General features: G+C 40.5%; 2 protein-coding genes across 2 annotated transcripts in view; both read right to left on the bottom strand.

Moving 5' to 3' along the window:
- LANCL3 (LanC like family member 3) overlaps positions 1 to 21550 on the bottom strand; it is a 107182-nt gene that overhangs the window by 65373 nt on the left and 20259 nt on the right. The gene's annotated exons all lie outside the window — the stretch shown is intronic.
- On the bottom strand, positions 14815 to 20771 carry LOC118924318 (RNA polymerase II subunit A C-terminal domain phosphatase SSU72-like). Its single transcript, XM_036908996.2, has 2 exons — positions 15114 to 20771; positions 14815 to 15003 (listed from the first exon to the last, which is right to left on the bottom strand). Exon 1 carries the CDS (start codon positions 15743 to 15745, stop codon positions 15116 to 15118), a length of 630 nt encoding a protein of 209 aa, XP_036764891.1. The 5' UTR covers positions 15746 to 20771; the 3' UTR covers positions 14815 to 15003; positions 15114 to 15115.

Genomic DNA, 21550 nt, shown 5'->3' with positions numbered 1-21550 from the left:
CTACTGGCAGCCCTCCTCCTCATGGGACCTTATTAAGGTCACCGCTAATTACACCCACTCAAAAACAAAAAACCAAGGGAACCCAAATTGGGGCAACGATGACACGTGCAAGACATGGTGTCACCCGTTGCGTGTCCAGTTCACCGATCATGGGAAAAAGAGTCCCCTTTGGCAAACAGGGGCCACATGGGGACTAAGACTGTACAAAGAACGTTATGACGATGGAGTCTTGCTTACGATCAAGCTTATAGTAGAGCCTCTTCCGGCTGTCCCAGTAGGGCCCAACACTGTCTTGCGAGACCAGCCGCGTCTCCCAGCCCCACCCGCGCCAACCCTAGCCCCACCTGCAGACGCTGCCACCCCTTCCTTCGCCTCCGCTCTTAACCGACCCACCTTCCTTCCTAGCACCGGACAGCGCCTTCTCAACCTCCTTGAAGGAGCTTTCCGAGTTCTAAATACCACCAACCCAAATTCTACCAAATCCTGTTGGTTATGCTTTTCCTCTTTACCTCCTTACTATGAAGGACTAGGATTGTTGGGCAATTTTAACAATACGACCAGCCACGAAGCCTGTGGCTGGGGCACGCAAAAGTTAACCCTGACTGAAGTAACTGGGAAAGCTACATGTTTAGGAACAATTCCCTCAACCCATAAGAGTCTGTGTAATCACACCATACCCATAGTTACCTCGAGTGAAAACAGATATCTAGTCCCTCCCCGTCAAGGATGGTGGGCTTGTAACACTGGACTAACACCGTGTGTTTCCACCTCTGTTTTCAATTCCTCCCATGATTTCTGTGTTATGGTTCAGTTAGTGCCGAGACTTATATATCATGATGATCCCTCATTTGTCACTGAGTTCGACCCTAAAAATAGGTACAAGAGAGAATTAGTCTCGTTGACCCTAGCCACATTAGTGGGAGTAGGAATTGCAGCAGGAGTAGGAACAGGGACAGCTGCCATCATCCAGGGGAACCAAAACTATGAAGGGCTGAGAACCGCCATTGACGACGATCTAAAAACCATAGAACAATCTATTACCAAACTTGAAGAATCTCTGACTTCCCTTTCTGAGGTCGTCTTGCAGAATAGACGGGGGCTAGATCTACTGCTCCTAAAAGATGGAGGACTGTGTGCAGCTTTAAGAGAAGAATGCTGTTTTTATGCAGACCACTCCGGAATAATAAGAGATTCAATGTCCAAGCTTAGAGAAAGGCTAGACCAGAGGAAGAGAGAGCGAGAAGCTAGCCAAGGCCCCTTTGAGTCCTGGTTCACTAAGTCCCCATGGCTCACAACTCTGATCCCCACCATCCTTGGACCCTTAGCAGGACTCCTCCTTTTAGTGTCTTTTGGCCCTTGGGCTTTAAGAAAACTAACAGCCTTTATTCGAGAGCAGGTTGACCAGCTCGTCAAGCCAGCAGTTGCTGTTCATTATCACAGACTTACAGCCTGTGATGAAGGATCCGACACCGAACCAACCAATGCTCCCGGCCTCCAGTTTTCAACTTTACAGGCGCCTCAACCCTGGTACCATCGATTCTGGCACCGTAATTAATGTGGCCCATATGCTGGTCGGCCAGAACCAGACAGACCCCTAACTATGAGGGTATGGGCATCGAGATGAGTGCGAGACAAAGTACCGCAAGGGAGGGTTCTTTCTAGAACCGCTCTGGTCCTCCCTGAGAATACGCCTGGCTTGCATAGAGGTTGGTATCCATATGTACATAAAGCCTTGATATATTAAGATCAATTTGGCTTTCAGCTCTGCCTCTCCTCCCTAAAAGATACCGAGAGCATTTGCGAAATGTTACCCTGCTGGAGGAGCCAGGCCTCTATTCCCTCACTCGATTAAGGCCCACCTTTCTGAAATAAATAGAAAGGGAGGAGATGTTGGGAGCCACACAAAGGCAACAAGATGGCCACTGAAACAACAAGACGGCCACAGTTCATGAGGTTCCTGCTTCACTTCCTGGAGATTAGCTGCGAGCCCGCGCGCGCCAACAAGAAAGCCCGCGCGCGCCAAGAGATACTCTTCTCCCCCTCCTTCCCCATTATCATATACCAATCAGAATGTAACTCGCTGCGCCATCCCTGCTATGCAGCCAATCCCCTGCTTACAAGTATCCTATGGCCCACTCTGCCCCTGAACACTGGTGTATATCTACCCCCGTCTTACAATAAAATTTGAAGGCTTGATCAGAATACTGTCTTGCCTTCGCTCTTCTCTCGCCCCCATTTTCTTCCAGGTCAGATCCCCTTCGTCTCCACAAATAACTAGGTCCCGCTGGACGGGACAGAAGCTGTATTTAAAATGTTTCTGTCAAGACCAAGTCATTTGTTAAAGTTGCTGGTGAATGCTCCCTGACAGTTTCTCTTGCTCAGAATTTATCATTTCTCAGCCAGAAATATTAATTCATCTGATCAGTCCAAGAGTCTTGATGTGCAATTATTTTTTATTTGCCCTAAGAATAGATTAATAATTCCTGTTCCATTCAGAAGAATATTCTCCCTGTACAAAAGAGTGACTCAGCATTAGTTAAGATTGTTATTAAGATGCCAACCTAGCATATTCTATTGGTACAAATGGTATTTCAACACATTTCTTGCAGTACTATTAAAACTTAATTTTGATGGCAAATGTCATATAATATTTATGCTCTAAGGTGGTACTGATATTCATTTTGAAAACCTTTCTTTTTTTTTTTCCAGCTGATAAATTCAATTCAGTAATTTTGAGCTAAGACAAATCTTACACAGAGACACAGAACATGGGCTGGTTGCTCTTTGTTGAATTCCTACAAATGATTCATTCCATCAATCTATCAAACTTCAGAATGTGACAAGCCAGCCTCTGATGAAATAGACTTTCCAGATGGGATGAGATACTGACACAAGTAGTTTTCAAATTCGCTTAATCTTTCTGTTATTGAAAGGATAGGGAATGAAAAATGAGTTTTTTCACCTGAAGAGTCACTGATGATAGGTAAACTAAAGAACTTACACAGTCACAGTGAAAAATGGTTCATGATCTGGAAACAAAAAAAAGGAAACATATATGGTGTGGGGTAGAAGTCCTTTAACATGTCACTTTCACCTTTAAAAATTAACATTAAAAGAAGAAACTAAGACATTGCTTGCATAAATGTCACAACCAGACACAGGTAATGTCAAACGGTCCAGCCAGGCCAGGTTTTAATCCAAATCAGTTAATATAATGTTTAAAGACAATATAATATTTACTTAGCTCTGTGCTAAGCACTGTGGGATGGTGAAAAACAAAAGTGGTAAAGAGGAAAAACAGGATCAAGCGATCTGGGTCCTCACTAAGCAACTAACTCCATTACTCTGGACATGCTGCCCCTGGGCAAATGGATTCACAAGGGAGAAGGTCGTTTTCAACCCCTGAGCTGCCTGATTCTATCATAAGAGTTGGGCACTTTTCTGAATGCCTGTGTTCTTTCTGGGAGCGTAGAATTTTGGCACATGCTGGGCAGAGGGTGCCTACATGACCAGCCCCCAATTAAAACCCTGAGCACTGAGTCTCTAATGGGCCTCCCTAGCAGACAGTATTTCACACACATTGTCACAAATGGTTGCTCAAAGGCCTCAGCATATAGTCATAGCAATGACTATATGCTGAGGCCTTCGAGTTCTCCTAATGAATCATCGATCCTGGGGTGGTCTTGGGGACCCCCCTGCAACACACAGGAGGAAGAGGTTCACACAATATGCAATTAATATTATAAATGAGTAAATTACCTAATATACAAAAAGGTGATTGGTGTTAAGGAAAGAAGAAAGCAGAGTGGGGAAGGAGGTTTGGGATGTGGTGAAGGGTGCAGAATACTGCAATTAAAGTTTAAATATAATATTTCAATGTCTTGTTGAAAACGTGCTGTCTGATCAAAGACCTGAAGTTGGTGAGGATATTAGCCAGCTGATTTGTGAGGGAAGTTTCCTAGGTAGAGGGCAAAGCCCATGAAAGGCCCTAATGTGGGAGCGTACCTGTGTGTCTGAGGAACAGTAAGGAGGCTGGGGTGTCTGGAGCAGTGAGAGCCAGGGGGCGACAGCAGGAGATGAGATCACAGAGGTGAGGCCAGGAAGTGAGGATGCCTACCATACAGGGCCTTATAGGCCACTCTGAGGATAACAAGAAATAAAAATAACAGTAGGATAACTAAGATGAAGTCGGGGTGAGGGTAATATACAAAAATAACCTGCACCATGGACCTTCACAGTTGGTAAGTGGGCTGTATATCTATATTGTTCTAAGGGGGGAAATCTCAGATGTTGATTCATTGTATTTTAGTCTTAAAGCAAAAACTATGTCAAAAGCAACCATGTAACAGCTTAATAATTGGGTTGAATAATCACTATCCATTTTTTAATTTTCCTGTAAGAAAAAAACAGCAAAAGCACATTTGCTGACCGCCACCACACCTGCCTCACTCTGCAGATATACCCATATAATACTTAGCAGTGGCTCTAAGTGGGGCAGAGGAATCAATGGTCCAATACTTGTGAGGTGAAGAAAGCTACACGGGATTATTTATGCAGCCCTAATGAGAGCTGTGGAAGGCAAAGGGGATGTTGGGGTGTGGAAAGGCCCTCAGCACCTGCCCCATCCCTTCGCCAGCACACACGTGGCCCCACACTTCCCAGAAGTCTAGACCCCTGAGAACATACATCCACACATCCCTGCCCAACACACTACTCCATGCTGCCTCTGACATCACTCACTGTGACAGACTGCAAAGCCTGCCACAACATCTTTCCCTCTCATATCCATGCCCCTGCAATGTTACTCTGTTGTTCCCCTCACCGAGAGGGGGGCCCTAGGTGTCTAGCCTTAGAAACTGATCTTATGACTTGCTTTGGTCAACATGCAGCAGGCATGATGACGCACCACTTTGGAATCCAAGTGTCAAGAGGCCTTGCATGCTTCTATTCCCACCCTTGGAATTCAGTCACCCCATCACTCTAGCAGGCCAATTGAAAAACCTATTGGGAAGGCCATCCCAGACCAGCTGGTTTTAGCTGGCCTTTCAGTTAACTGCCGACACATGCATAAGCTCAGCCACAATCACCCGAGCTTGACCCAGATCAGCAGAACCACCAGATGGACTTGTGAACACTAATAATCAACAAAACATAAGCCATGATGCTTTGGGGTTCTTTGTTTTGCAGCAACAGATAAATGACACACATGTCCAAGCTTGAGTGTCTCTGTAGAAGTTCTCCGGATGACTTATAACCGGAGCTCCAGAGGTAACACCACTGCAGAATCCCTCACAGCACTTCTTAGGATGAAGGTGGATTTGACTACCACTTCAGAACCCAAAGGACTAGGCAGGAGGCCACTCCCTTCAAAGATGGGACACTTAACTTCAGAACAGCCCATAATTTTGGCTTGAGAGTCCCACAGTTGTCACACTGCTTCTCTCTCTTCTCTCTGGCTCACCAGGAGAAGAGCAACTGAAACATTGGAAACATTTTCCACTCAAGTACAACAAAGGGCAGATTGTCACATGGCTCAGGGAGGCTGGCCTTTGGCAAAGTGGGGAACAGCAGGAAGGGCACAGACGCCAGAGCAGCTGAGAAAGAACTCAGTGCGTGGGTGAAATGTAGGCAGGCGGCCCAGCAAGGAAGCTGGCCTTGTTCCAGTATCACAGCCTCATTTTGTAGAGCTGAGAGAATATTTTCATCTCCCAAGGATAACAGAGCTGCCCACTTTACTGTATGATTCTTAGGCAGCAATATGTAAAGTTAATTTAAAACTTGAATGTGTCCATGCCCACCAACCTCAACACTTTTTTCATTCTCCATAATGCCCCACTTTTTTTTTCTTTATTGCTACACAAGGTATCCTCTCTAATCATTATGCTCTAAAAAGAAAAGGTCAAGATATTGTAAGTACCTTTCAAAGTCATACCAAGAATTCTCTCAACACAAGTTGAATAAAGAGCATGAAAGCAGGCACAACTTTGCAATGAAAATGCAGATTGAAAATAAGACACGAACCCAAATCTAAGAATCACGGTGTGTGGGGGGGTTCTTCATTCATTTATCAATTTCTTTAGTACCAAGTATGGTGGGGAACAACACGGGACACACTCCTTGACCTCTGGAGCTGGAGTCTGCCTTCAAGGAGCCCTCAGCTTTGGCAAAGCTCAGGACCCAGAGTGCCAAGTGATATGATAGAAGCAGGTTGCAAGTTCTGTGCAACACAGAAGAGGGATCAGGGCTTGGAAGTATTTCACTAAGGGCAGAGGAACCAATGTGAAGTTAGAGCGCAGTGCTCAATGTTCACATCTCCCAGGATCCATGAGAGGTATTGATTTCGGAGGTATGCCCAGAACTCCCTGAAATCCTACTTTGTCCTCTCTCTGCAACAAAATCACCAGGACATTGCTCATCCTTTAGACCCTGACACAACTATTTTACCCTGTTGTTTGGACTTCTCTGTAAGCACTAATTTCCTGATTCAAGAAAGATCAAAAGAATCTCACCCATATCTTTTCACAATCGCCCTCTTCTGCCAGACATTCTATGACTGGGAACCTGTGAAACACTTCTATTTCCTGCAGATGAATGAAACAAATTAAAAGTTGTCTTTTATCTCACTTTCCTCTCCCAAATTCTACAATCTACACAACACAGAAATCATCATTCCCTTTCATCCAGTGACTGGGCAACAGATAAAAATGTATGAGCTAATTCAGAGCCAGAAAGCACAGAGAAAAGGATTTAAACAAGACAATCACCTTCAAGATGTTACAAAGCCAGGCTGAAAAGCCTGCTCTGTTTTTAATCAAGAAATACACCATCCTCTCCCCACAAAATCGCCTTTTTTCTTTATCTTCAAAAGAAGAGTTAACCCCTGGCAACTTAATTATTTTAACAAAGTTAAATGAAGAAGAAAAAAGCAGTTACTCAGCTCAACAGTGTGCAAAATCCTAATCTAATACGGTATAGGCCTAATTAACTCTGATACACAAGCTTGTCTAAAAACCAACTGGAAATATACAGTGACATCATTGGAAAGGTATTTATTACTTAAGAATCAATGCCCAAAGAACACTTTTAAGAGGAATCCATACCCCCGTGACTTTCATGCTCCACGCTGCTTCATTCTTTATCAAAAGACCTTATCGATGGCTCCTTTTCAAGAACTGAATCTTCAAGTGTCCCAAGAGGCATTCTAATTATAATTAATAGTACAAGCTTTTTCTTGCAAAATGATTAAGGATTCATTAAGCTGACAAGAGAAGCTATTTAATCCTTGAACTTGCTAAGAAAACTGCAGGATAAGGGGTACCACCGTATTTATGACTTCAGAAACCCTGTTGAATTTCCAAACTACTTTGTGTGCACAATGTGATGACCATTTACCTTTCCTTTTGATTTTAGGTGTAATTGGTGCCTTCAAAACCCAATGTGTATATGACTCTCCCTCAGAGGGAAAGGAGTGTGGATCCTGAAAGGCCGGTTGAGCTTTGCTTCTTCCCTGAGCCAAGCGTCTCCCAAGCACAAACTCACTCTGTCTCCTAGTAATGAATACTGGATTCTGCTAAAAAAAAAAAGAGCAAAGTTTAATAGAGAGGCAGGGAAATTTTACTTCTAGTTACTTTAGGTGTGGCATACAGTTGCCTACTGAACATCCATTTCCCCCGTTTCTTCTTAACAGAACTCCAACAGTTTTCAGGGTGACCCAGATCAATGCCAGCTTTCCCAGTCTCCCATGGGTGGCCACACAGCAGTTCTGGTCAATACAGAAAAGCAGAACTTTGCTGGAGATTTCTTGGACAGCTTCTCCTTCCCTGGTAAGTTCAGACGTGCTTGGTAAGCCTTCCCTCTGCTTCCTGCCTTGAAACAGACACAGTATTTGGAGTTTACACACAGAGACTGCAACCATGAGTCAGGAAAGGCAAAGAAGTGTGGAGACTCTGGCTGGCCTTGACATCACCAACTCATTAGACAAATGCCAGCATCCACCTAATTCCAAACTTCTTTACATGCTAGAATAATAACCCTATCTGTTTAAGCCACTGAAGTCAGGTTTTCTACCACTACAGCTAAAAGCATCCCCCAAGTGACACATTTGGCCAGGAAAAGAACCCCCAGCATTCACCCTCAGATCTGAGCAGATTTCATTGTTTAAAATAATCTGCCAGGTTACTGTAATTTGTCTGCTCCTTGAGAACAGAAGCATATGAGGACCTCACAGTGAGCAGTGGCCACACACAGACCCTGATAATATTTCTCATCGCTTCTCTTTTACTAAAGACCGAAGCAAGCAATGACATTTTATTAAAGCAGTATTCATCCTCACGCACCAATGATCAATCCTCACAAGCTGAAGTTTAAAAGTGAAAACTGTGGCCTTCTGAGGACATCATTAAGTGGCTGGGCACAGAGCTTGCTTCGTACATCTGTCCTTGGGATTTGGTTTTTTTTTCCCTCTGATATGATGCTATAGAATTACCTTCAATATGACATTCAGGATAACTCTTCCCCCAAGAGCAGTATCTGATGAAAATGAAGTTGACATTTTTAATGACCACAAGATCTTAAATGACACAGACATAAAAGGAGTGGTTTCTAATGTGAATACTGTCCACTGAGTAAGCAGACTGTTTTTACTAAGTGAACAAAAGGATGCAGGCAATGACTACTTTGGGTGAGCAGGCTAAGTTTCTGGGTGATGGGCTGTATCAGTGCCCCATTTGCTGGTTTGCAAGAAGTGGCACCCTATGAAAGCAGGTGCTTTGAAAAGTGTTTAGCATCTTGGCACTTAAGGTGTTGTGCTCAGACCAGGAACACTGGCATCACCTGGGCACTTGTAAGAAATGCAGAATCTCAGGCCCCATCCCAGACTTTAATAGCTTTTCCAGGTAATTCAGCTGCATTGAAGTTTGAGAGGCACTTGTTTACAACTCTAAAACATTCCAAAATGTTACAGTACCTGAAATCAGGAGATGTAAATTATTCTCACCGCAGTGAATGGCAAGCATTGTCTTACATTCAGAGGGCCATGAATGTTGCTTGTGGACACTGCAAGGATTTACAGCATTTGCCATGGCAGCAAGAAGGAAATTTATTCTTCCCATGGCACCAAGATTAATATATTTGAGTTATCTAAAGATACAAATTTTTCCCTGAAAGGTCATTTATCAAGGTCTCTGAGGTAATATATGTTCTTCAAGATGACAATGATAACAATAAGTTGTTGCTGGGAACTATGCTGTGGATGGATATGCAATACAGATTTTTCACAAATTCACTTCCTTCTGCCACCTCAACAAGGCAACACTAATATCTAAGAAGTCCGGTATGCTGTCTGGTTTATACCACTGGAAAGGATTATTCTGGCCATTTGTGCTACTTGGTCAGACCCTAGAATGCTGTCAACAAGTTGTCCATGGCATTATGAAAAGAACTGGGAGTTTATTTACATCCGCTCATGGCACCAATTCACTTAAAAAGTAAAATGTACATTTCACTCTTCTCAGAGGATTGTGAACATCTAATCATATCCCCTGCGGCCTACATTGACTGTGCCAGACCTGAAAGTCAGAGGTGTTCTAAACAGTGCACCAAAGCAGAGAGTCAACACACTGAAGTTTGAAGAGGTTATTCTAAATTCACTCAAAGTAGACGTGATCACTGGTAGCAGGAATTTTCCAAGAAAGCCTCAGGATTTCTTGTCCTACACAAAAAGCGGAAACCTTGGCAATAAGATTTCATCTTCCAGCAGGATGGTGGTCTAGGGCAGTGGTCCTGGAAGTGTGGTCCCTAGCACAGCAGCATCAGCATCACTAGGGAACTTGTTAGAAATACATGTTCTCACATTCCACCCAAGACTTACCAAAGCGCAACCACCTGTGTTGTGACAAATCCTCTGATGATTTAGCCAGAAGCTGAACTGGGAGAACCATTAAGATCAATGCTACTCAAACTATCGCTGATGAAGAACCAATTTTATCTTGCTTTTTTAAAATTTCTAATCCAGCATAGATGGATACTTTTGTAAAATATCATACTGACAAAGTATGCCGGAAAATTAAATAAAAAAGACATATAAAATACAAGTCCAAATTTTGAATTATTAGATCCAACTGACAAAAATTTACTTGGTGTAATCACCAAAAAAGTTCCTAAATGCTTACTCCCAATTTCTGTACTCATATCCTGTTAAATCAGTAACAAACTGGCAGAATGGCTCTGGCCTGCAAGCCATACTGAGTAGTACTGGTCTAGATACTTAGAAAGGCCTTTCCCTATACAAAGAAACTACATAACTTTATCAATTCTAACATGAATCTGTTTTCCTTTTTACAGTTTAACATCTCCGAAATTAGAATGTATCTCAAAATCATTATCCACCCAGAGGCAGTAGGACTTAGCCTCATGGTCTGTGTATGTGCATCGAAACCTCCAAAATGGGTCTCAACCACTTGGAAAAACTGCCAGTGACAAAATGGAACACTCTTTTAAGAATGTTGCATCACCAGCTCACTTGATGGCACAGTGGACAGTATCTGCTGGAAAATCACAGACTTTAGTGACTCAAAGGAGAAGGTAATTCATACCTGTTGGAGTGTGAATGTGAGAAAGTTTTATGAGTATCATAACCAATATATTTTTCTTTTAGGTATACATAAGAGCAATATATGATCGAAATCAATGTCTACATAAGTCTAAAAGAGCTTTTTCAATAACTATAATATCCTAAATGATTAAAAAGTATTGTGTCAGTTTAAAGGACTGTCTCTTCTCTTACTAGTACATAAAAATGCATCTTATACTTGGCAGAATCTTATAACTGATTAGATACAACATTTCCTTAAGAGACGTATTTGCCATTATATATAGTAAGGCTCACATGCAGTAAGGGGAAACCCAAGTCCTCCTCAAAAAGCAAAACAAAACAAAACAAAATAAAACACTTGAGCTAAAGTATATGTGACAAGCAAGGCAAGGTTGCTCTGACAGTAAATGTTGGTATCTCCCGCATCCATCTGGGGATGCAGGAAAAAGGTTAGAGTGGTTCCAGGATGGCAGTCACCCTGAATCCAAGAAGCAGCAAACACAAATCTCTTTAAGGAAGCATCCTCAATTCAAGTACCACATATTAAAATCAACCAAATATGTGTGTGTTGTGAAAGATCAAAGACCCAGGCAAATCCATAAAGACAAAAAAGACCCAAGAAACAAGCCACTAGACTGACAGTATGCAGAAACAACAAGAAAATTAGACCACCAAGGGTTCAGATACTTAAATTACTAGATATGAAATACAAAAAAAATGTTCCAAATAAAAAATATATCAAATGCTCCAAATAAAAAAAACCACAATTATAAAATTTAGCAAACAATATGAAACCATGAGAAAAGCTAACCTGGAACTTACAGCAAAGAAAAATAAAATTGACAAGTATAGTATTCAACAGATGGGTTAAACAGCAGGTGAAACATTGATCAAAAGAGAACTAGTAAGCCAGAAGATAGAGCTGAAGAAGTTTCCTAGAATGCAGCACAGAGAAATAAATAAATGGAAATGTAAGAGAGAGGATAAGCAATATGAAGTGATACAAAGGTGTAATATATATACATTTGGATCCCAGAGGGGTTTAGAGCAGTGGTTCTCTACCTTGGCTGCACAGAACTGCCTGTAGAACTATACAACTATTGTTGCCTAGGTCCCACCACAGGAGATTCTGATTTAATTGTTCGAGAGCATGGCCTGGACTTCAGGAATTTTTAGAGCTCCCCAGGTTGTTCTAATGTCGAGCCCAGGTAGAGGAGCACTGATATAAAAAATGGAGATCATAAACTCAGTTTTGTTGATCTTTTTAGATACACCACCAAAAGTGCAAGTGACAAAAGAAAAAAATAGATAAATGGAGCTTCAGAAAAATTAAAACTTTGTTTTTCAAAGGAAATCATCAATGCAGTTAAAAAAACAACCCACACAATGGGAGAACTCTTTTGCAAATCATATTATTGATAAGGGACTTGTATCCAGAATATATGAAGAACTTTTACAACTCAATAATAATAAACAGCTCAATTAAAAATAGGCAAAGGATCTAAAAAGGCATTTCTTCAAAGATATGCAAATGGTTATAAGCACATGCAAAGGACCTTTAAACAGAGGGAGGTAAAGGTTGAGAAACACAAGATTTTATCAACCCCATCATAATAAAAGTGATAGATTATTTAAAAAATCGAAACAGAAACCTTATATAGATGTCAGGAAAATGCATATCAAAGCCACAGTCATATACTACTTCACACCCACTTAAAATGGCTATAATAAGAAAATCTGATAAGTGTTGAGGTTGTGGAGAAATTAGAACCCTCATACATTGCTGGCATCCATGGAAAATGGTGCAGGGCTTTGGAAAACCGTCTGACAGTTTCTCAAAATGCTATACAAAGTTACCTCTTGACCCAGCAATTCCATTACTAAGCATATTTCCAAAAGAAATGAAAACATATGTCCACAACAAAAACCTATAGAAGAATGTTCACAGAAGCATTATTCATAATAGACAACAACTGATATTAACTAAAATGTCTATCAACTGATGACAGGATAAATAAAATGTGATGTATCCATACAGTGGAATATTATTTTGTAATAGGAAGGAATGAAGTACTGATACATGCTACAACATGGATGGACCTTAAAAACATTATGTTAAGCGAAAGAAGCCAGTCACAAAAGACCATATATTGTATTCTTCCATTTGTATGAAATGTTCAGCATAGGTAAATCCGTAAAGACAAAAAAGTAGATTAATGGTTTCCTAGGGCTGTGGCGGGTAGGAGGGGTTGGGTGGAATAGGGGTGTGACTGCTATGGCTTCAGGGTTTCTTTTTGATATAAGGAAAATCTTCTAAAATTGATTGTGGTGAGAGTTGCATAACCCTATGAACATATTAAAAACCACTGAACTATATACTCCAAATGTATGATTTGGATGGCATGTGAATTATATCTCAATGAAGTGTTAAAAATGGAAAAGCAGCAATATTTGAGGGGATAACGGCTGAAAATTCTTTAGAACTGATTAAAGACAGAAATCCACAAATAAGAAGCACAGCATATAACAAGTAGGATAATTAATATGAAACCTATTCTAGATACACTATGGTGAAACTGTAGATAACCAAAAACAAAGAAATCCCTGGCAGTCAAAATTCAGAAGGCATTGCCAACACATTCAAAGCAACAGGACATCTTATCTGCCGGAGAACAGAACTTCAGAAGAAGGGACCACTCATAAGGGACCACCTTTGGCCTGAAATCTCTACAAAAAAACTCACAAAATACTAGACAGTCACAGAAATCAAAGCAGTATTGTTCTGCCTCTGATTCCCATTTGGTCAGGAATAGAGCTTGCCTGATGGAAAATAAAGAATGCCTCAAGCTTAAAAGCTAAGTGTTAAATGCCATTTGACACAGTAGTTTAAGTTGTTTTAAGTCAGTAATTTGTGGTCAATTTGTTAGAGCAACAGTAGGAAACTAATACAAATGCAATCTTACATCAAGCAAGTCTGCCAACACCATTTTTCCAACAGCATTTGCTCACTTTATGTCACTGTCACATTTTGGTAATGCTCGCAATATTTCAAAACTTTCTCATTATTATGGTAATCAGTGACTATGACTCACTGAAAGCTCAGATGATTAGCATTGTTTAACAATAAGGTATTTTAAAATTTAAAGTATGTATATTGTTTTAGATATAAAGCTATTGCATACTGAATAGACTATGGTATAGTGTAAACATAACTTTTATATGTGCTGGGAAGCCAAAATAAAGTGAGTCATTTGCCTCACTGTACTGTGGTAGTCTGAAACCAAACCTGCAGTACCTCTAGATATTACAGTATCTCTAGAGGTATGCCCATATTCGTATATATACATGTATAAAGGCTATATGCTAAAAAAGCCTATTGGTATATATTCATATATAAAAGGATAGTCATATATATATATATATATATATATATATATATATATACACACACACAAATATATATGAGGTCACATATCTGACATGGTAGACTTTATTTTTTTTTAATTAATACAGTCTTACATTAGTTTCAAGTATACAGCACAGTGGTTCAACAGGTACCAACCATATTATTAAATCCTTACCCCCACTAGTTCAGCTACTGTCTGTCAACATAGGAAGATATTACAGAATCACTGGCTGTCTTCGTGCTGTGCTACTATCCCTGTGACCAACCTAAATTATGATTGACAATTTTTGTGACCCTTTATCCCCCTCTCCTTCCCCCTTGGTAACCACCAGTCCTTTCTCAGTGTCTGTGAGTCTATGACATGGTAGACTTTTAATAAAGACAGAAAATCCAACACATTCCTATGGAATCATATGAAGGTATTTGTTATGCAGCATCACTTGGACTGCACTCAATCTTAGCCAAAAGCCTGAAAAGCAATTACTGTACCATTTGTGATATTGTGGTAAAACACGGATGAATTTAAATATGGCAGAAATTTTCTTAACTGACTTCCTCCTGAAGGAGTTGTGAACTGATGATCCATATTTCAACTAAACATAAACATGAATGGAAAGCATTTAACTGATGTCTACACCACACTGAACACTCTAGGGCACTAAAACATACCTACTTTATTTTTCAGCAGCTTCTATTTATCAGACAATTGCAGGTTCTTTCCCAGTTAAGATACAGCCTGTTAGTTTATTCAGGCATTTGTATATTCTAACCAGTTATGGGAGAAGGGGAAGGGAGGGACAATGAGAGACACCAACCATCAGGGAAAGATGCACTATGAACTTATTTTATTTATTGGTCAAAGAAGAAAAACTTCATAAATAACATAACACGAAAAGTAAAAGTGGGATAGGAAAAACTGATGGGTCCTTAATCCGGCAGCTACGTGTATCTTCTCATTTCACTCGTACAGTTGATTGGTTACTGCTTTCATCCACCGGCAGAATACCTGAAAGTAAAAGCAAATATTTAGGACCAGAAGTAAAAACAGAAGGAAACTCATGACGCTGGCTTCGGAAGGGTAGCCGGCAGGGCTGCGGGGTACCAGGCGGGCCAGACCTTCAGTAGAAGCAGACGGTGTGGAGGAAGGACCGGCCTTTCCTCCTCTCGAAGTCCTGCAGCAGCAAATCCATGTCATTTTCCATATCGTCTGTGTACAGGAAGCACTGGCACATCTCGCAGATGAGGAATGCCCCCAGGGTGGCGTCTTCTGCGTTGTCCTTGATGTCTATGTTGATCACGTGCACTGGCTGGCAGGTCTCTTGCTCTCTAGAATACATTTCTTCCACAACTCGGTCATATACTTGCTCTTCACAGGTGAAGATCAGGTCAAACTGATCTCTGCATTCCTGGAACCTCTCTGGCCGGGGCTTGATTCTCCTGTTTCTATTTAGCATATGTAAGATGCCATTATATGTATAGAAATCTCGATCTTTTCTACAGAGATCGTTGTACATCTTCTCATATGTGGTTTTGAAATCATAAATGTTTGGCTTGTTGGGTGATGGTCCAGCAAGCTTCACGTGGGTTCCTGTGCCAAAGGAACGGACGTTAAAACCTCGTTTGCTGAGGAAGTAGTGTGCCTCCATGCTGCGGTTCTGGTTACTTGAGCACACCACTGCCACCCGCAGCGAGGGCGACTCCATGGTGGCGGCCGCACTGTCGGCAAAATATGAGGTCCTAACCGCCATTTCGGCGGCCTCGCTCTGAGGGAGTGGCTGCAGGGCTGCCCGTAATGACGCAAAAGCTGCGCATGCGTATTTGTGATCCCACAAGTTGGGTTGTCAAAGAACAGTCATGTTCCTTCCCAAATCGATTTATTCCAATAATCAGTTACATTCATAATTTGGTCCCAAATGTTATACTTTCTGCATGTACAGTTTGAATTGCATAATTTGACTCAGTATTTCATAAACTGATGAAATATAAACTGGAAAACTTGTTTTCATGAAAACGCTCTGGAAGGATTTAATGCAATTCAATAGCTAATAAAAATTGCTATTAAAGTATGTATGAGGGAGACGACTCAAAGTTTTGACAAAAATCATAAAATCTGGAAGCATTCTTTACTTAGATTGCTCCACAATTGTCTTTAGTTTCCTAAAAGCCTTTCTCTAAGGACACCGAGAAATGGAAATTAAAGATGATGCTATGCTGGTTAAGAGTGTAAACTTGGGAACAGAACTTCAGAACAAGGGACTACTCAGAAGGTACCACCTTTGGCCTGAAATCTCTACAAAAAAAAACCCCACAAAATACTAGACAGTTACAGAAATCCAAGCAGTATTGTTCTGCCTCTGATTCACATTTAGATAGGAATACAGCTTGCCTGATGAAAAATAAAGAATGCCTCAAGCTTAAAAGCTAAGTGTTAAATGCCATTTGACACAGTAGTTTTAGTTAGAATCTCTAAGAAGTCATCTGCACCCTGAAGAAAAATTGGGACTTTGACTACAGGGAATACTGATGGGGAGTTAGTTGTATGTTATAGTCAATACTCAACAGTATAAATCTGAAACAGCTATGCTATACACGGTACCATCTTGCTAATTCAAAGCTCATGCTAAGATGAAGAGAAATATTAAGTCATAGTATGCTGTAGAAAAAGTCAAAGGGTCCATTTTTCCTTCTAATTTCTTAATGATCTCTTTAGTTATCTGTTTATTCACAATGGGAAGGGACATAATAAGGTTTTCATTTCTTAGCTGTAGTAAAAGTACACTTACTGAAAACCAGCTTTAACTCTTCCAATCCTATACACATGATTCATATTTAACTGAGGAACACTATTTTAATATGCAATTAAAATGACGGCTTTCTACACTAAGTTCTCCTTTCTTCCTTAAAAGAAAAGCATAAGTCCTTCAAAACAAACACAAAAGAAACTCTAAGGCATGATTCAATGTCTACATCTGTCAGCGTTTAATTTATCAAGAGTGCAACCTTTCAACAAGGGAGATAAAGGTTGAGAAACAAGATTTTATCACCTGCATGAATATAACAGTAACAGATTATTTAAAAAAACAAAACAAAAAACCTTTTTAGATGTCAGTATTGTATGAGTCCAAAATTATAGTTTGCTAAAAGGTATCTGTAATGTTAACAATCAGAGTTCTATGTGTCATCACAGAAATGCTTAAGTGGATCATTTTGACCTGTCACAAGCTGGGTACATTTCTCATTTTGTAATGTAAAAATGGTAGAATTTTACCATCTTTTAGCTGTCACAAGGGTGATGGTGAGTGAAAATATGACAAATTCATGGCCAACCAAGTATCCTGTCCATCAAATACTTAATCCTAAGTGGCTCATCTATCAGACCCATAAAAGCTAAAACACATCCTTTTAAAATGTGGGCTGTCCATCTTGAACCTCAAATAAAGGGGATTAGTTTCATGAAAACTCCCCGTTTCATAAAAACTTTTCATCTGCATTCCTTCCTCTCTTTGGTAAACACGTATTAAGAATCTTCTGTTTTGCCAGTAGTGTACCTGATGTTCAGCAGGAGTAAAAAAGGTGGTAGAGATTAAGAGCTCGTTGCTGTCCCGGAGGGGGTGGTAGTGGAGGAAAGGCTCCCCTGGAAACGTGTAGGATAAAAGCAAACATGAAATGGGCAGTGAACAGTATACCCAAAAGGGCAGCCAAAGATGCCAGGAAAGGGGACTGATTAATAATAAAGGTTTGTGAGAGAAATAACAAAAGACAGGGAACGAATGTGGTGTCAGAAAGTTTCTGCTAAGGATTGTTCATTTTAGAATTTGCCTTCTCCTTTCAATCCTCACACTTAATTATCCATATGTGTCTCCAATATCATGTTATCAGTTGTTTTACCCTGTTCTATTTAGGAACTTCTCATCTGTACTGGAATGCCTTCCAGACACCCCCTCTCTGAGTTTTCAAGCTACTGTAAGGAATTGGGGGTGAGAGGGAGCAATTAATTCAGTCTGGAATTCCCAGAACTGATTTATAAGCTATACCTGCTCCCTTGAGCGTTCTCTCAAGGGACAGAAAGATTTGCCATTCAGTCAATGTTTATTGCTATATTTAGGAAGTGGGGAATTTTATTTAACACTAATGGTTCCACCAGCCCAAGCAGCAGGAAGATCACAACTTTGGAGAAGAACTTGAGTTCTAGACTGGATTCAATCCCTTATCAATTAGAAGCCATAAATCTCATAGGTAAATCTTGGTTTCTCTCTCTTAGTTCCCAGCTGGGAATGGTTCCTGTCAAAAGTACCTTGCGTGGGCAATAAATATTATCTTTATCCTACTTATCAACCCTATATCCTTGGGAAAGTTATTTAAGCCTTCTGTAATGTTTTCTGTTTTCTATTCTGAAAATGGAAATAGTAATAATATCTAACTTGAAGAGATATTGTGAGAGTTAAATGGGGCAGCTTAACTAAAAAGCACTAAGGCCTAATGTTCTGTACAGTTATTAGTTACTACTGGTTGCAAGAACTTGGAAGCATTTTGGCATGTTGAAGCATCTTAGAACTACTGCCATGAGGAAAACATTATTCTTGCTCTGCTTTACATAAATAGTTCAACCAGTCCTTACTGTATTCTAATCCTCTACCTTTTTACTTCTAATTATTTAAGCCAGGCTTTTTCCTCCTCCTTCCTGGGTGGAAGCTTAATAAACGTAGTTCTGATCCTCATTATTTTACTCAATACCTTATTAAGGAAGCACAACTATTTTAATTAAATCATATGAAGTTTTTAATCGACACAGATCTATTTATAACATTCAAACTAATAAAATGTTATTAAATCCTAATTCATTATGACTTTTAAGGATATAAGGGATATAGCAAACCATGCTTTTGATGGGGAAATACTCGTTGACAAAATATATCTTTAAATGACATTATTTCTGTTACTAGATAACATTCCATACATGTTCTCTGAGAATATTTTCTCATCATTGAGCAGAAATGGGATAAATTTGGAGAATAAAACAATATGGAGAAATCGCAGCTAAAAAGCATAGGTAAGGCTCATTAAAAGAGTTTCTATTCATATTCTTGGTATTCATAGTTCTCGAAGAAATACAGGTGCATAGTTAAAAAGTAAAGAGGTCCTTAAAGCAATATTAGGTTCCTGCCCCACCCTGTTCCATCCACATTCTGACTCCTCTGAGGCGTAAACTACACTTTTATCTTTTTTTTTCTAGCTACCTATCTTCACATTTCTAAATGACATTCTTACACAGCTATATCTTGACTTACCCATTTTAGGTGTTATCTATTACTCTCCTAACATGGACAATTAAGATTTCGCTATCTTATATTGCTCCATATATACATTTCCTTTCTCAGACATGCAAAATAGTTGAATCACATTTTTTACCAAAACAGTATTTATTTGGTTAAATCAATACTCAATGATTACTATTTCCCCACCACCACCACCACCCTGGAGTTAATAATTGCCTTTTCCTTTTATAGTGTTTGATTTTCTTTTTGTTCATAACAAATTCATGCCCAAACTCTCCAACACCTGCAAAACTCCCTTAAGTAGAGCCAAACACATCAGGTAAGCCTTCTATTGCTTTTTTTCCTCTTGGCAACATCCCAGCTGTAGCTCTGCTTCAGTACTCACTGGTTGCCTTCAAAGCCTGATACCCAGCTATCACCCTGGGCTGTCCATTACCATCACTCCGAAGTTTCCTATGATTCCACCTGTACTGGAGCTCCAGACTTTGAAATCCCATATTTTCCTATTTCGTGGTTCATTTCCCTTTTGCTTTACCAGTTAGAAAGCTGTGGCAATGTGCCAGATGGTGGCTGGTTCATTTGGAAACCCTGGCCCTTAAGTTCTTTTAACACATGTTCTGTGAGGCTACATTACCTCTGTCTAATGCATTTGAAAGAAAAAAAAGTTTTGATTTTTTTGAGACCTTGTGTAAATTTCTTTTACTACATTCACACTTGATAAATAATTTCACTGCTATGGAATTCTCGCTGACAATTTTCTCTGTGAAATTTAGAGGCCTTGCTCCATTGTTCTGTAGCTTCCCAAGTTGCTGTTCAAAGCCCAGGGCTACTCCTTTTATGGGACCAGTTTTATTTCTTCTTGGAAGCCTTTAGAATCTCTTCTTTACTCTTCTTCCATCCAACATGCTGGTGGACCCCTTAAATCTAGTAAATGATGTCTTCATTTGTGGAAAATACTGATTTATTTTCCAAAATTTTTTCCTTTCATTTACTTCATTCTCTTTTATTGGGACTACTAGACAGAGGTTGGACTTTCTCTAATTAGTCTTTTCTCTTTTATCAATTTTATTGTCTTTTGGCTGAACTTTCAGGGACATTTCCCCAGCTGAATATTCTAATTCCTTTATTAATTATTTTCATTTCTTCTATACTATTTTTAATTTCTAAGAGCTCTTTTTCTGTTCTCTGAATACTGCTTTCAACATCCTGCTTTTATTTCATACCAGTTAGCACTTTCCTCTCTGACAATTTTAAGTATAGATTTGGACACTTAGGAAGTTTTCTTCTCCTCCCAACACTAACTTAACTCCAAATTTGGTTTTCCTATTTCTTATGATCACTGTCTTTCACTTCAGATGCTTTCCTCAAATGTCTCTTGACTGACAGTTCCTATTTAAGAGTCCCAGTGTAAAAGAGTTTCAACCTGGAGAGGGGCGGAAGATGGCGGCGTGAGTAGAGCAGCGGAAATCTCCTCCCAAAACAACATATATCTATGAAAATATAACAAAGACAACCCTTCCTAGAATAAAGACCAGAGGACACAGGACAATATCCAGACCACATCCGCACCTGAGAGAACCCAGCGCCTTGCGAAGGGGGTAAGATACAAGCCCCGGCCCCGCGGGAGCCGAGCGCCCCTCCCCCTAGCTCCCAGCGGGAGAAGAGCAGGCAGAGCGGGAGGGAGACGGAGCCCAGGACTGCCGAACACCCAGCCCCAGCCATCCGGGCCAGAGTGCAGGGCGCTTGATACTAGGAAAACAGGGCAGCAAGAACAGTGAGCAGGCACTGGAGGCTGGGCCACAGAGGACATAAGAAAAGCGCACGACCATTTTTTTTTGCTTTTTTGCTGTTTTGTTTTGGCGAGCGCTTTTTGGAAGTCTTAAAGGGATAGGGACCCCAATACTAGGGAAACAGGGCAGAAAGACCGATGAGCAGAGGCCTGAGGCTGGCACCGGAGAATAAAGAAAAACGAACGACCACCTTATTTTTTTTAATTAAAAACTTTTTTTTTTTTTTTTAATTAAAAAAATTTTTTTTTTCTTCTTTTTTTTTTTTTTGGTGGTCGTTGTTTTGTTTTGGCGGGTGCTTTTTGGAAGTCTTAAAGGGGCAGGGCGGGTCACTTAATCCAGAGGTAGGGAATCCGGGATCTCTGGGCACCCTAACCCCTGGGCTGCAGGGAGCAGGGAGGCCCCTTACGGAGATAAATAGCCTCCCAGCAGCTCCTGCTCCAACGCGACTCCACCATTTTGGAGTAGCTGCCCGAGCTAGGCCACGCCC

This window comes from Manis pentadactyla, chromosome X (assembly GCF_030020395.1).
Source record: "Manis pentadactyla isolate mManPen7 chromosome X, mManPen7.hap1, whole genome shotgun sequence".
Classification (NCBI taxonomy): domain Eukaryota; kingdom Metazoa; phylum Chordata; class Mammalia; order Pholidota; family Manidae; genus Manis; species Manis pentadactyla.
This window is presented reverse-complemented; position numbering and strand designations above follow the sequence as displayed.